The following is a 17,477-nucleotide window of genomic DNA, read 5'->3' on the forward strand; positions in this document are numbered from 1 at the left end:
CCGCTCGTTGTGACGTTTTTAAATCACTGTTATTACGATACACCGATCGCGCATTGCCTCGGGGATGGTCGACGCAGCCAACGATCTGGCGGACACTTTCCATCCGCATATAGCGATTTCCGCCACGAGCACCGTCGCCACGCCGCGACAACAAAAAGCACGATAGTTTACATCGAGCTACTTATAACCACGACTATGTTGGTTACAATTACTCGTTTATACCACATCTTGTTTGTAAATTGACATTCAATCACAAAAATATATACAATTAATCCACTGTCAGAATATAATAGCTCTCGAACGTTGTGATAAAATTGATGTCTTTGACTGCGATGTAATTTTTGATTTGAATATATTGCAGTAATTTTAATGTGAGCATTGTATTAAAAAAAAATGTCATTTTTTAAATTACAGTCTCGTATTGTTTCGTTTTAGATTTAAATGTAAAAAGAAGACTTAAACAGAGCTGTACTTGGTTACGACCTATTGCGAATATCGTCGGAGCGTAATAGTCACTCGACTTTGAACCGAGCAACGGCACCCGGAACGTAACTAGTGCGCGGCACTTACGAACAGAACAATAAAATCAAGCGCGTATCGTTCGAGCGGGTCGGACGTGGTGTTGGGTTCGAGGGTTCGGCCAAGGTTCAGCCACCTCGCTCTCCGGTTCTCCCGTTCATCGACGTTTTTCCTGGCCGGCGCGGCGGAATCGGTCGTAGCCGCGTTGTCGTCGTCCTCGTCCACTGCCGACTTCGTAAATCAGCACCACGCAGCGTATATCGCGAGCCAGCTCGACTTTTATCTCCTACACCTCGAGAACTCGTTTATCCGCGGGATACCCATTTGCCTCGAAGCAATTCGCGCGCGATTGTCTATTTGTTTGCCGATTTAATTGAAAAAAATGTACGAGAAAGGGGGTGCCGTCGGTGCCTCTTTGTTGCGTTTTCATTCGTGAATCCTAGATTAACGACGGTATGGAACGTCGGAATTTATTTTCTGCTTTAGATTAATAGATACCGATATTATTTTTGTATTCAACATTTAATTGTTCTTATTGATCTTGCACAATTTACTCTTGTATAAATTTGAAGTTTTGTTCGGACGATGGGCTTTTCATGTGCGAGATATAATCCCAACTATAATATTAATTCATTAGAACGATAATAAAACAGTTGCAATTATTATTATTGTTGTAATATAAGAAGAAATATAATATCTTCTAACAAGAAGGCGTAACAAAAGAAGAAATGTAGCCAACGTATCATTAAGTTTTTTCCATTTATAATACTTATAACTTTATGAGAAACAAATTTTTTTGGGAAGTATCGATTTTGTACAATTTCTTCGGTGGTAATCTGTATTGATTCTCTATTGACATGATAAATAAGAATACGTGATCGACGCCTATGTGTCAATATCTGAATGTATAACCCGTTAGAAAGAGAGAGAGAAAGAGATCTTTGCGTCTCTCGCCCAACGTATAATACTATTCGAGCGCACGCTGCACTCGCGATATTAGCATATAAATTATGTTATTGTGATTTATGCTTGCAGCCCGTGTACTCACGCGGGACTATAGAGGGTTGCTGATTAAAATTCGAGACGACGGGCACGGGTGAACGCCTTGATGCCTGTCATCCGGTAATGGCTGATAAATAGATCAATTTCGCAATGACGAAACGACCTTCAACAGCTAAACGTTTCGTATATTATGTTTCTTCGTCAATATAATACGAGTATTGTAAGTCTTGCAAAAAAATTTGCCCTCGTCTCTTCTGTTGTGTAATACATAAATTTCTTCACAATAACAGATAAAATATGATACATATAAAGCAGCTTTGGTTGATGAATAAATATTGAAGGATTAATATAATTGCGGTAATACTAGTAGGGTTTTGATAGATCGATAAGCCCGTCGCAGTGTAATAATGCCGCAGTGCGAATGGCGCATTGGCAATAAGTTTCTCAGGTGTATTTCGTTCGACTCCGTTAACCGCTCACGTTCGTGCGCGGCGCGGCGTCTCAAGTTAGGGCTTTAAAAGGATAACCATATAGGCGCGGTGGGAGAGAGCACGGCGAGTATATTGCATAATAATTAACGGGTAGCCAACGACCGTATACCCTATAGACCATATTGCCGCAAGTTCATTGCCGGCACGGAAATCGCAATACGTATATTACGTGCGCCAAGCACTGCGCCACCGAACAACAATAGGCTCGTTCTATACTTTTGTATTTCTCCGCGATTTGTTTTTTCTCCTCGCTCGTTTACAAAACGTGAACGTATGCTTATTTTGTTTCAATCTCGGTGTCAAATAACGTTAAATAGTGCAATTATATAAAAAGAAAATTATCGTGTGCCAAATTTCCATAGGAAAGAAAGCTTTGCTGAAGTATCTAAAAATTTAGATAGATACAGATTTTAAAATAAATTTGTTAAATTATTATTATTATTATATTATTATATATTATTATTATTATTATTTATTAAATTATGTTTGAGTTTCCTACATAATTATTTTAATTGTCCAAGAGAATTATTTTTAAATCCGTATCTAGTTAAATTTTTAGATATTTCAAAAAATTGTTTTTCTCCGTGCAATTTTTCGTATGTAAGAAAATGTGTAAAGGAAATCACGATTCTCAATCTGATTTCCAATTTCATCTTATCTCTTCTCCATCGTTATCCAATGTTTCCCAAATGTTTCACCCTCATTCTCAGTCGTTCTACATTTCGCTACTCCCCTCGATATCTGTAGCTTATAATCTTTTGGAACAGTTAGGGGACAGAATGTATACAAGATCCCGAGAATAAATACAAAATAATCATAGAAACCTCAAGGGATAGCACTCGATTCATTCAATACGGAATCGTTTATATTTCCTGGCTATTTTATATAACTCCGACCTAACAAGCGTCCGTTTACAATGCTCGTTGTTATTTTCTGCAGATTAAGTGAGAAATACGTAAAACGTTATTCCCGGCGCGCGGCGACGGGAATTGTGTTACTTCGCGTAACGTACGTCGCAATACAGTAAAGTTAATTTGCTTTTAGCGATTCCCTCTCAAAAGCACTCTTTTTCGCACAGTTAGTTGGCGTGCAGCTGGGCTGGATAGAGGAGACATGGTAGCTGGTTCAGCGCTAATTATGGTTAACTCAGAACTGTCGCACTCTCACGGTTAGATCCTCCCATGGACAATAAGAGTGTCTACTTTATCAGCATATCCTGTTGCCCACTCCGGGTACATTCTGCGATGCAACACGATATTTTTACGTGCCTGTGCAACTTTCTTGCCAGGGTTTTAGAGACTTGTACCGCGGGTTAAAAAATAATATATGTCAGAATTAATTATAGAAATAAATCTTTAAACATGTACATACACGATTTATGCACACATATATAAGCGTTTATAAAATATTACAATTTTTATACATCGCACATGGCGTAAGCCATAAATAACAGAGTAAATTGGATAGATTTGATTGTCGACGCAGAGTTAGATTAAGCGTTTCAGGATGTTTTCGTAAAGCCTAAGCCAAGATTACGAAAGGGACGGTTAAGAGACGAACGAAATTTCCTTAAAATTGCGAAAGTGGCGCTTTTCTCCGTTTATCGTGTTCAACCGGGCGGAAAAAACGAAGCGCGTTAAGAGTAATTCGATTGTAGAAGGTGTCCCGATCGCGCGTTAGGAGAAAGAGATCGGTGGAAGGCACGATCTCGTGAAATCGATCGTGTTCGCTCGGTTGATCCGACACACCGAGAGGCAGCTCCCACGTGGGGAGCACAGAGCTGCCGTACACCGAGTCTCGAGGAAGCACGTCTTTGACGTAACCGAAAAGTTTCACCTGCTGAAAATCGCCGTCTGCGCCTCGCAGGCAATTTAACAAACCGGCCCATGCACGCGAGCACTGCGCCTTTATTACAATATCATCCTCGCCGGAGTGTCGAAAATCAGCGCCGATGTCGTAATCGCGCCGCGATTACGAAAGTTGACGCTACAGCTTGTCCTCCGCGTCGAGAGATTGTAATAATACCTCGGGGATAAAAGAATCCGATTGCGATCGAAAGTGCGCTTCGTTTCGTGACGTTAAGTAACGTCATTACGCGACGAAGTGATTCGGAGGCGTGTCCCCTCGAGACGGGAATATCTTGCGATTAAATGTGAAAATCACTGAGCGCCTGTTATGAAATATCGAGTTTAAAAAGAACGTCGTGTCAGGACGTTATTGCGATCGTAAAAATTTCGTGGAAGGTTTCGACTTATATATGTACGTGGAAGAACGGTGGTCCGTGAACGATGGAACGTACATCAGTGACGAAATACGGAACGCAGCCTTGGCAAGGGTGGATGTTTGCGCCGTGCTCCGTTGCACAGGCACAAAACGAGCTGGCCGTTCTAGCGGTGGATCAGATCGATCACGGATGTGTAATTTGCAGCGGCTACACGGAGGTTCCGTCATTTAGTAGTGGGTAACCGCGTCGCTGTACGGTGACTTCCAGATGGTGAAAGTCCGGAGATCCTACGTTGCCGTTAGATGCAAAATCGTCTTATGCACGCGGCGCGCATTGTATTCTTTACATGGAATTAAATTGGACTCCTTGTCTCGGCGATGTCCCGTCCGACATCTCAAACGTTGTTTTTCCGTTCGAGCGATTCGCAAAGTGGTTCAAATCGACGCCACTGTGAAATTCTAACGATCGCGTCCGCGTATCACTCCGATATTATCTTGTATTGTTCTACCTACACTGGTATAATCTAGTAAATCGCACAATTTAGCCTGAGATATTTACTATATATATAACAATAAGATATACTCTAAATATATATCTCGAAAATAATTATTTTACCGATCGATAAAATTAAATAAGCATAATTTTTTTTTAATTTGAATCAGTGGATAAACACTGATTATAAGTTCCAAATATGTCACTGATAATCAGTGAATTCACAGTGAAATTTAACTAAAAAAAAAATAATAAAACGTGGAATCCCTAACCTAGCTAATCTTGCTTTAGTTTATAAATTCAATGTATATAGCATTGGAACTGATGTACAAATATCGGTGTTCTAATTATGTAATTATGCTCCAATTTCTTTTTCAGTTGAATTTCACTGATTATCCAACGACATATTTGAAACTGATAATAATCAGTGATATCCACAGATTTCTAGAGTAAAGTTGAATAAAAGTTGACATCATTTTCGCGATACAGCGGATTAATCTCCTTTCGTGTATCGCTCGTACAATAGGAAAGCTACGTACTTTTCACAATTGTGGGGACTGATCACATCGGTCGTTCGAACGAGAGCTGTTATAAATCACCCTTATAGGTTCGCGCCGATCGATTCCAGCACTCCGCACTAATTTCACGGTTTAGCCGAATGGAGAGGGAAAAGAAGACAGGGAAGAGAAAAATCCTGCGGGGCCGTTCGTTTATGAGCATTGTCCGGGGCTCTCGACCCTATCACGGCTCATTCTGTGACGCGGAACTACGCGGGGGTTCTAGGAAATATCCATGGGGGTAGAACCATGTTTCACCCGAGTTACGACGAGGGTGAAACGCCATACGGCTCCACGGAGAGATAAACACTTAGCGACCGAGCCATATATTTCTGGGGATAACTCGCTGGCTTCCATCGCGCGACGCGTAACGGCTTTTTTTATTAGTAATGCAAAATACGATGAATGTGCGGATGATAGTCATCATATGGTCGTGTGATTTCACAAAGAATATCTTTCTATCGCAATACCTTTTTCATTCACGAACATGGAGAGAGAATTTGTAAGAAATATTTAAAAACAAACAGTAGAAGAGTATTGTTAAATTAATTGATAATTTAAAATTGAAAAATAATTACTCATTGCGCAACTTTTAGCATAATTCAGCATAATTTTAGCGTATCAAAATTTTGCTCGCTGCAAAGTGCGATAAAAGATTATTTCGTGCTGTATGTTGCAGAGTTTCTTGGAAGCGAATTCCAAATGCTGGTGGAACGCAGCCCTGGTGGATGCAACCCGGCAGCTGAGGTACAAAGGTCACGTGTCGCCGGGTGTGCTGATGGTTAGCGGACCGCCCTGCGCCCTCGAGGTTTTGAGGGCGGCATGGGCGCGAAATGTTCTACGACCACCCGCGGACCACTCGATCACCTGCCTCGGTACGTACCATCGAATTAACTCCCGCATCGCCGTAGGGTCGATTCAACCTGACGGCCACGACCGCGTTCACCGTACAATCGGATTAAATCAGTTTTATTCAAACTGAGATAATCGAGGAGAGCTCAATTAAAGATAAAGCAATCTGTGAAAGTGAAAGTGAAAGCGTCGATATTTTAATAAGAACGGGTTTTTACGAGCGAGAGGATAATCCTGCGTGACCCTGGTGTATTCGAATTCCAATGCCAATGCAATGCGCGAAAATGATGCACGATTGCAATCTCGAACGTTTCTTTCTATACCTTTTTTTGTTTTTCATCGTACTTAACGCCTATGCTGATAATAAACTGCCGTGACTGGATATTGAAATACATTTTATTTTGATCCAGATAAGTTCGAGTAACTAGAATTCTATTTATAATCGTTTTGCAATGTATCATTAACATTTGTTAATAATACTCACATATAATAGCCACATGATTTTAACATTCCCTAATGCTCAAGGCATAATCTAATCGATTTTAATATTAGGTGTTAAATTTAATTCCTGCCGTTTTTCGTCTCCAAAATTGATTTCTTTCGAAGGGAAATACCTTAATCAAAGTATTATTAATTAAGTATTATTAATTAGTAATAAAGTAGAAAATGGAGGAAATTACTTTGATTAAGGTATTCATTCATCTTCCCTTCGAAACAAATCAATTTTGGAGACGAAAAACGGTAGGAATTAAGTTTAACACCTAATATCTATAAATATTAAAATTGATATTAAAATCGACATTAAAATAAATAAATACAAGCATACATTTGTATTGTAAATTATCGATTATAAGTTTCACATATGAACGTTTCAGTCTTAGGTGTAGAGTGTGCTGAGTACAACTGACTACAAACCGACTCCTTGTAAATAAAGCGATCGAATCGCGCAGAAGGTGTCCGACCTTTACGCGTTACAGTCCTTATCCGCTTATCTTCCGTAATCCGTGCCTGTCGTCAACGTACGTTCTATACAGAAATAGCTTCGCACATATCTTATCGGGTAACCCATGCGCACCCGTATGCACTCCTGTTTCCTTACGTCGCGTCGCGCTTTTTCTCCTCGAGTTCCCGTCGAGTTCCTTTACGCCTTTTCGGTCGGTGTCCCCGGTCTTTTTCCATCTCCGCCGTTTCTTCCCGATCTTATTGCTCCCTTTTATGCTCCGCGCGCTCGTATCTATATACACGCCTACGCTCAGCTATCTCGCATACCGGGCTTATGCTAATGCACGCGCGTATCCGCGCAACGGCGTAGGAACTTGACTCGTTATTATACGATGCGCCGCGAAAACGCTCTCTCGCAAAAACGAAAGAAAATTATTCGCGCGATAAAGAACGCGTTACGTGACTTTATCCCCCCCGTGTAGGAAAGCTGCCTGCGTAAACATCGAAAAGTTGCATCACAGATCGAAAAGCGGTCGCTTTAGAATTTTTCTTCTTTATCCACTTCGTATCTGGTCTATACAGTTGCGAAGAATATAACGGCAACAGTAATATGTAATACATATTTAAACTTATATAATAGAAATAAAAATAAATATTTATACAATAAGATAATAATAAATGTTTGACTTGGATAGTATTTTATATTTCTGTAGATATATAAATAATAATTCCACGTGACAAGTTAGAGATATTAAATCGAGATGAATCAGCGTATTAATAAATCAGCCGGCGGGATATTAATTTGTGACTTTTTGTAATTTGGATTAATTGCGCGAAATGCGGTTAATTGTCGTAAATCACAGCAAGCGAAGATTATTAAGTGTTTTAAACAGCCACCTGTGTGCCGCGATGCTGCGCCGAGCTTTCCGGTTCGCGCGCGGATACCTCCGTGTGGCAAACGAGCTTGGCTAACATTCCGCTATTTGCCTATTAGGGGTCGGGTACACCACCGCGCATAATGCGCGTCTTATATGCTCGCCGTGTGCAGTAATGCGGATTTTGCGCCGCCACATAATTGGTCTGTCCACTTCGCGGAAGGTCGAGCCGCCCGGCTTATATCCGACCTCTTTACTTTCCCGCATTCCATCTTTCTCGACAAGACGACGAGTGGCTCCGGAAATATTACGGCAGTTTTCGCATAATTTTCTAGTTACCGTCGACTTTACTGCAAAACGTGCTGACGGTCAGTACGCGTGAAATGCGTGTAGCGCACCCGGTGACTCATTAGCAAGGAGCTTTTGTCTTTGTCGTTTTAATCTGTCGTGGTATTTCGCAACAACGTGCTGATTCATAAGAGTTTGTCTAGACAAGTTTGCATAATTGTATAACTACATAAATGCATAAATAAAATTTTCTAATCGTACTTCTATCATGAGAAAACACGTAAAATTCAATTGGATAATTTTTTTTATATGTGCGTACACTGAGAAAAATTTCTGATTGAAAATAGGCGAACCAGAAGATTATATTAATCTAAATTATATTAATTTTATTTATCTGATTATTTATTCTGATTATATATTAATCAGAATTCTAATTTTATCTCAATTACAATTATAATAAATTAGATAATCAATCAGAAAATTCTAATTTATCTATTCTCAACCAGAATTCTAATTAATTCCAATCAAACTTTTTCTCCAGTATACGATTATGCAGCTGGTTTACGAATTTATCTAGATAGAAAAAAGCAAATATAAATGAATCGAGATTTTGCATTTTTCATTCGAAGCTTGCTAAATCTATTTACTTTCCAATATCATATATTTATTGTAAATTAATAATTTTATTGTAAATGAAATAAATGTGAAAAGTACGTGACTTAAAATTGTACAACAATTTCGAATCGCGTATATAGCTTTCCCCGCAGCAACTCGATTCAAGAAGATCCGGGATGCCTTATGAAAAAAAAAAAGGAAAATGGCACAACGCGCTCCACATAGAAATGACCCGATTGGTACGCGAGTCGCACGCCGGAATCCTGCATCCTCGTCGTCGCGTCGATGGGCGCAGCGAAAGGGACGACGCGAGGTGTGCGCGCGCGAGCCCGTCTGGAATGTCAGACCTTCCCTCTCGTCTCCTCCACGCCCTAACTGAAATCCATACAGTCTACGGTGCGCTTACGCGGGGTAATAAATCGGCCTCCTTCGGTGTGCGACAGTAGCGGCATTCCAGGGCGATCGATTAAGCCGTGGTACCCCATTGGAGACACGTGGCTTCGATAAGCGACGCGTTTTCCACGCATAATTCTCATTTCGCTATTTATCTCGACGCAATCATGAAGCTTGTACGTGCATCGACCACTTCCATTTACCGAGTAATAATTGACCGAGCAACTATATATGTGAGCAACTATTTATTATTAATTAGACATACCTGATTATACAAGATATACTAAATGCAATTAATATTCTCATTATTATCATACGTTTCAATCAGGAGATATTCTTGTCAAGTGAATGAGATCCATGATGTTTGCGGTAAAGGTCTAATGGCAGGGTTTAATAGGGGAAAAACCGACGGTACGTTATTACCTGTTTCAGACACTTATTGCATATATAGTTGGTTGCAAGTCGCGAATGCTAATGCGGGTAAAGTCAAACGCATCAAGGAGATAAGGAGTTCGGACTCGCGTAACGACGAGGATCCTCCAGGACGTGCTGGAACGTGTATATCCGTAGTCGGGAAATTAATAGCGCCGTATCGACATCCAGTTATTTCTATACTTTGTGTCTGTACTATAAATAGGTGCGGGCGCACATTGACGCAACACACTAACGATAGACCGTCATGCGGTAACGCGGAATACGAGCTTGTACGTACTCGTACGCGTCGAACCGATCGTGGCGATTGCGATTCAGCCTTTTCGTGCGAGACTAAACGCCGTGCTTCATTCATTATAGGTACGTACGTATTGACGGATTGTTGAACGTTGTTAAGACGCGCGAACTCCGTTTGCGTTTGTGCGGCGCGAACTGAAGAATATGCAGCCGCATTTTATGACGACGAACGTCAATAGCAATCCGAAACGTCGTCGGGAATCACGATTGTGCCATGCTGCTTGCAAATGCACGAGCCCGCGAGAAATATCACTTTAAACGATCCGTTAAGTTTCAATTATCGGGAAACCGTGCGAAATTGATTTGGGAGAGAAATCACGGTACGTATGATTCTGGGATCGCCACATAATTTTTCTGTTATGAGAATGAAATATAGATGTAAATTTCATTAATTGCGCGTGAACAGAATAAAATTAAAGAAAATATCAACTGAAAAAAATGATGTATCAACAGTAATATTTCAATTGATAATAATTTTGTTGACTCAATAACATCATTAATGAAATAAATACGTTATGCTTTTGTTGATAAAATTTCATTTGTTTCATTAATACTGTCATTTAATTAGCAAGATTATTTTTAATTAAAATAATTCTAGTGAGATAACATTATTTTTTCAGTGTAATTTATTAATTAAATGATTAATACGTAAATAATTCATTCAATTCTAAGAAGTATTTCTTACGCATAGCTCTGATATTTACTTTGTTTGTCGACTTTAAAGTTCGCATCTCTACTCAAAGAAAATATCTTGCTCGGTTCGCACAAATATGCACATGGCATGCCGATTGGAACTTGTTAAAGGGTGCAAAGCGCCTTGTTACAGTCCTGACAACAGGATTCCAAGCTGGCCCCCCTTAGTCTACCCGGTTCGATTGACATTTCCATGACTGTTGCTTATAGATTACTTTTGATTTGACTCTTTTTCCCTTCATGAATCGTCTGTCTCCATCTCGAATCGCAACAAGCGCCGACAGAAATCTTTCACTCAGCTAGTCAGCAAACAATACGACGATGGCGTGCTTACATCCCATATTCGCTTTAATCGAATCTTTGTGTCGGGCAAAGTTAAGCCAAGAGAATCCGACACAGAGGAGTCGCATTTAGCGCTAAATGCGAACCGTGAACACGATGTCGATACCTTAAGGCCACGGCGCGCTCTAAACACGTCTCTGTAATCGTAAGGTCGGTCAGCCTCTCACGCCTCCCCTGTCACGATTTTGCTATTCGCTCGATCAGAATAAGCTTCGGCGTATGATTACCTCTCCCGTGTCAGGAAAAAATTCTTTTCACCATTTGATTAGAGGCGAGAGATTTGTACGCGAGCACGTTGTTGCCTAAACGTATAATCAGTATATCGATACCTGACGAATATTGCGAGTCAAGGGCAAGGGATTAACGATATCCCTCTCCAGATATCGCATCCTCGTAATAATATTCTATAGTATCCCTCCCATCAGAAATTATAATTGCTACGTTCTATTTTATTGTTATTTATTATTATCGTTATTTTCTGAGTTTTAATCCTTCGTCTGTAATCTAGGTTTTTTTTTAGTACAAGTGGAACTTTACTCTTAAATTTCTCCGAAATAAAAGAATACGAAGAGCCTCCTAAGATACCTTATATCTATTTAAATAATGTAGAGATGAAAATAGATAAATTTACGTTTCTCGCTAAAACTGCGAGTTTGATGCGAGTAAAAATATGAAGAAAATTGCTTATAACGTGTGCACCCGACATTAATTAACATTATAAGGATCTTAAAGGGCCACTACTCGCCTTTCTTGAATTTAAAAGGAGCAATTATAAGAATTTCAAACGACGAGATCCCACGGTCCTACGATTCCTTCGTACGTTCCACGTGTGCAAACGTGTAGTACGATCGCAGTACGAGAGAGTAAAATGACAGAGTCGAGCAACGGAGCTATCTGTCTATCCATCTACCACCGTAGTGTAAACGTTTGTAGGGGCCCATCAATGTGTGCCACGGTATTTTCGAGTGGCAACTTCCTGTCGAGTGTCAGCTGGATCCTGGCGGCCGCCTCCTCGTGTAGATCGACGATTACCTCGATGATGGTGGGGTCGAGACACGACATACTTCGCTATTACTTCGCTCCTTCCTGTCGTTCTTCAGACATTACGGACATTTTCCCCACGGTTAGTTTAACGTACCGCGTTCCTATTCATATTCATAATTCGTTCAATAACTTGCGCAATTTGCCAGAGATGCGTCGTGACTTCCTAGACAAGCGATATCTTATTGCATGATTCCGAAAGAAGGTGTCAGACTCCTGAACCAGCACCTGTCACAGAGTACCCGGAAGTTTACTTTACATCTCTTAGAACGCAGATGCTTCTAATCATCTGAATAATTAAGTAATTACATGTGCATATTCCCTAGTGATTGTTTAAACGGTAAACTAATTACACGTAATTTTCGTAGCTGAATGTTTGATGAGGATTAGTTAATCATGAGTCTATAATATCGATAAATATGAGCGCGTACGATTATGAATGAACATATATTACTTCTAACGATGGAACTCGTAGCTACCTCGCTTTATCGGCATTTGCCGCGATTAGTTAATATTACGCAGTCAAACGGCGCGCCGTTTACGTAGTCGGGTGTGATTAATATAGATGCGAGAGCGAAGCCGAGTAGCGTTTAATGCGATCGTAATTGCACGGGAAATTTAAGACCGGTAGCGAGAAAGAGAGGGAAAGCCTCTCAACCTTTCGACGAGATAATTCGCCGACTTAAATCAACATCGCGAGATACGAAATGTCGAGAGACAACCGCGGCACGTCGCGAATGAACGGGCTGGCTGCGGCATTGAGTAACGGATAATTGCATCGGCTAATAAATTAATCCGCGACCTCCCTCGCGTACGCCCACGTGAGATAAAGATAGAGAGGGAGAGAGAGAGAAAGACGCGTGGCAGTATCGTCTAAGTCGCTGTTAATAAGCATCTTACGCCATTCCAGGCGATTGTCTAGGTCAAGGCGCTCGCTGTTAAACGCACCTGCAACCAACGCACGGAAAGTGCGTCCACGACGTACTTATAGACGCTACCTACTACATTTCCTCGATTCTTACGCAAAGTAAGAACAGGCTATGAAACCGCAAATCACATTCGTCGGCATGGAGAATAATTTGCGTACAAACCGCGATCCCAATTCTGGATAATGCAACGTAAACATATTAGCGTAGACGTAGATTGGCAATTATACGAAGCGATTTAACGCGATGGCTCGTATTAATCACATCTCTGAGAGCGAATGCGGTGTCACGTTATTACGTGACACATGTGCGATGTTTGGCGATGAGTATCAAATTTTAACGTTTATTGCCGCGGTCTCGTTCTCGGGAGAGAGGCGAAGCGCGGGTTCATTTTTTTTTCTCTCTCACCCTAAATCGTGTACGGATAATAAATGCAAAGCCACCCTCCCGCGTTCACGGAGCGTGCTCGGTTAATATGACATATGCGCAGCTGCAACGATTCTCTCCTCGGTGGCACACATTCGGAGAGGGTAACGTGATATATGCGCGTCGTTTGGCTCTCCTTTTTACCATGATAATGATCCGCCATTCGAACGAAGTGACAGCGCGTGCTGATTGACGTGCAACTTGGAAACGTTTAAGGTAATAACGTGGACAATAAAACGTGAAACAAATGTGAAGAGGACGCTCGTAAACGCCGAAAGAGTTAATCCCGTGGATATGCGCGCCTCTCGAAATGAAGACGCGAGAGAGGATGTCGGAGTCGTCGGAGAATCCGGCCAATCGGCTGCATATAATGACCCGCTACGGGAAACGAGTGGAAAATTACACAGCGCCCGGAGAAGAGACCCCGCGCGCGCTCTCCTCGTGCAGTTTGAGAAGAGTCGAGAGGAGAGCAAAGAACGTGGCATTCTGGCCGCGAAAGGGAAAGGCATCCTTCGTTATCGAGGCGCATCGTGCCTCGTGCAAAACTGCAGAATTTCAGCGACGATACGCGATACGCCGTGCAGCACAAACGTACCTATATATACGTCGTACGGCATTTACCTTCTCGGGATGGAAAGCCGATACGATACTTGGCCGGGGTGCTCTCCTCGGTCCGCGAATCGTGCGCGAGTAACACGGCACTCCTCGCCAAACAAGTGGACAATGTTTCAAGAGAGAGATCGTAATATCGCATCACATTACGCGAGGGAAAATCTATCCCGTTCGCGCGTATATATATCTCTGCACCGAGAGTCATTTCCGTAATCGGGAGTACTGATGATTAGTTATCGTTGCATCGTGACTTTGGTATTCTCTTAATTCTTTAGAGTTGAATCTCACGTGGAAAGATTTATTTTGTTTAAGTATTTTAACACTTTAGAGATAGATCCGAAAGTAACTATTGGATTCTTCATCGAAATAATTATGTAGGACGCTAAGCGTTGATGACAATACCAAGGAAGACAAGAAAATCAAAATAATAAATAATCAATTTGACGAATCACATTGATGACTTTATGTCATTTTTTTGTCATAAGTTAGTCGATATGATATTATTTTAACATTCTGTTCTTGGGATGCTGCAAAAAGTTTTAACATTCTAGCAATCAGTTTGAGTGACCTACATAATTATCTTGATGCTCCAAATAAAATTATTTTCAGATCTGTATTCAGCTAAATTTTCAAATACCCGTGTAGAAAAATTTCAAGGAAAAACTGGTCATTAACCTGGATAGTTTTTCTTGGGTAGGATTAATTAGACAGTAACTATTCAAAACTTGTCAAGAAAATACTGATTATTGTTTGATGGCCAGTTACTGGCCATAAACTATGCACGAAAAAATAGTAATAAAATACTAGCCAGTTTCTGTCCAGTAAAAATTCTGAAAATACTAGGCAGTATTTCATGAGCAATTTTTGGTTAGGAACTAGATAAAAAAATAATAAGTAAATGCTGTCCAGCTTCTGTTCAGCAAAAATTCTGAAAATATTGAATTTTCTCAGAAAATTAGAATTAGTCATAAATTGGTTAGAAAACGACTAAAAAATTTATTATAAAGCTAGTTAAAAACTAATCAGAAACTAGCCATAAACTGCTTTGAAAATGGTTATCAACTGCTTAAAAACTGCTCATAAAATAAAAAAATTAAGAAACTAGATAGAAACTTTAAAAAATAATCAAAAAGTGATCAGATACCAGTCAAAATCTTGTTAGAAATTGACTAGTTTTACTGTCCAGTTATTGGCAAAGCAAGCGTCGCCCAAAAACGGTCAGTTTCTGGCCAGTCAAACTAGTCAGAAACTAGCTAGTAACTAGAATTCCTGGCCAATTTCTGATTAATTTTTGGTTTATTTTTTACTTGGGTACTTAAGTAAAACTGTTCTTTCCACGCATACACTCTAAAGAATGAAAATTGAGCCAGTCTTGAAAAAGCGGCTTAATTTTCAAAATCTTTAAGAGCGAGTTTTCACTCCTCGGAGTGGCAATTCACTCTAAAAGATTCAGAGTGTTCTCTTTTTAAATGTTGTAGGCGAGCGGTTTATCGCCAGGAATGAAATGAATTTGATTCGTGTGCACTTTTTCTCTTGCAATCTTAATGTATCTTTCATCCGGGGTATATATTTAGATTACGACCTGAACCGCGATAGTCACGTATCTAGAGGTAGAAACGGTAAAAGCAGAAAACAATATAACGAGCGCGATATACGCATGAGACGTGTACGCGAACGCGTGTGTACATATGCGTACACACATTTGTATATTTCCGACTAACTGTTCCATACAACGGAAAACAGTGTTTATGCGTTTTAGCGAAATACGGCTAATATGTGGGGGAGCGTGCGAAGATTTCCGCGCCGCGTCGCGATTCAGGTAATTGACTTGGAGTGAAACCTGCGCTTTCGAAAGCGACGTCTCGTAGCCATAATAAATTCCCGAAAACAATGCCACTGTCATGGCTTAAATTTCCTATCTCTTCCGTATTATCGCGACATATATCAACGTCCTTGAGAAATTATTTCTTGCGCTATTTCTGAGAAATTCAACGTCCTTGAGAAATTGTTCTTTCGCGTCATAACCGATTTGAATCCAACGAATTTTGCACGTTAAATATAACATTAAATATGATACGCAGAGAGGGGAGGGGAAAGGAAGATTTAATCGGGCATTTTTCGTTTTTACGCGAATCGCGTCTGGGATTAAGCCGCTTATCAGTAGTCTCGATGAAAACACGCCCGCGCTGCAACATTCCCGAGAGATTCCTGAGAGCGACCAGTAAAATCTCCGACACGTCCTATGCACGCGTGAAATAACCCCTTTGCATATTACACTTTCTCAGCGGCAGTATCCAGTTCGCTTTAAATTTATTGCGAGGATTTTATCTTCGTTTGCCGACGCGTGATCGAGATATCTCACGGAGCACTCGGGATAAGCTCACGGTGCGCCGTAATATGCGCGCAGGTTGAAGAACATTGTTTAAAACGCATACAGGAGATGGTAAGATCCGCGAAGGACGATTCTATGTACGAACGAAATTTATGCTGTTTATACGTTAACCCGAGCGGAAGCTGTACAGGCGTTTTAGTTCTTTGCGTTACAAATCTTACTAAAATCTGTGAATAAAAATAGCAAAACAATTTCTCATCTAAATACAAAAAATCGGAAACGCTTCACCTGAGTAGTTCCGATGAATGAAACTCGATAGGAATAATGATTTTATTTTCCATCATGGAAACGCCGTCTATCTTAAGCCGATATTTTTTTATAGCCGGTTGTTACTTAATAATTAAGATATACTAGAAAAAGAGCTGGTTACACTAATTAGAATACTGATTGAAAATGGATAAATTAGTATTTTCTTTGAATCTATTATAATTCTAGTTGAGATAGTCAGAATTTTGATTGATATAATTAGAATCTTCTGATTTGTTCATTTTCAACTAGAAATTTTTCTCATACTAATATGACTCTGTAATTAGCTTATAGCATCTTAAAACTGTACTTAAATCTTAAATATAACAACCGACTATGAATATTTATGTACTCCTGAAATTTTTTGGAGTGGAATCTCACTCTAAAGAATGAAAATGGAGTCAGACTTGAAAAAGAGTGACTCAATTTACAAACTTTAAGAGTGAGATTTTACTCTTCAGAGTGACAATTCATTGTAAAAGTTTTAGAGAGTACGTGCCAATTTTCTTTTATCATCCTAAAGCTCGTATCAAACTAGAGAAATTGAGATTGAGATTGGATTTCGACCAATTAAAGCAAAGTTCACTAACCTGATATTGATTTTCTTTTTTTTCTAATTAGTTAAAATTCCAATTCAATCTCAATCTCGACCTCTAGTTTGATAGAACATAAGAATTTCTTTGTCGATTGTGCCGAGTCTGAGATATTTCTATGGTAATTATCTGACGAGGTATCTTTTTCTTGCTTTATCGCGGAATAATCCGACAAAACTTGTACGGGAAAAGGCTGGAAACATCTTGTAGAGCGGCTGGGGGGGGGT

At 40.2% G+C, this 17,477-nt stretch overlaps 1 protein-coding gene across 2 annotated transcripts in view; it reads left to right on the forward strand.

Moving 5' to 3' along the window:
• The window catches only part of knockout (Stork-head domain-containing protein knockout), a 77,951-nt gene that overhangs the window by 42,655 nt on the left and 17,819 nt on the right, over positions 1-17,477 (forward strand). For both annotated transcript variants that reach the window (XM_018506203.1, XM_018506204.1), the window contains exon 3: positions 5,965-6,160. In XM_018506203.1, coding sequence (XP_018361705.1) covers positions 5,965-6,160 — 196 coding nt within the window. The remainder of the gene's footprint in view (positions 1-5,964; positions 6,161-17,477) is intronic.

This window comes from Trachymyrmex cornetzi, unplaced genomic scaffold, assembly GCF_001594075.2.
Source record: "Trachymyrmex cornetzi isolate Tcor2-1 unplaced genomic scaffold, Tcor1.1 scaffold223, whole genome shotgun sequence".
Taxonomy (NCBI): domain Eukaryota; kingdom Metazoa; phylum Arthropoda; class Insecta; order Hymenoptera; family Formicidae; genus Trachymyrmex; species Trachymyrmex cornetzi.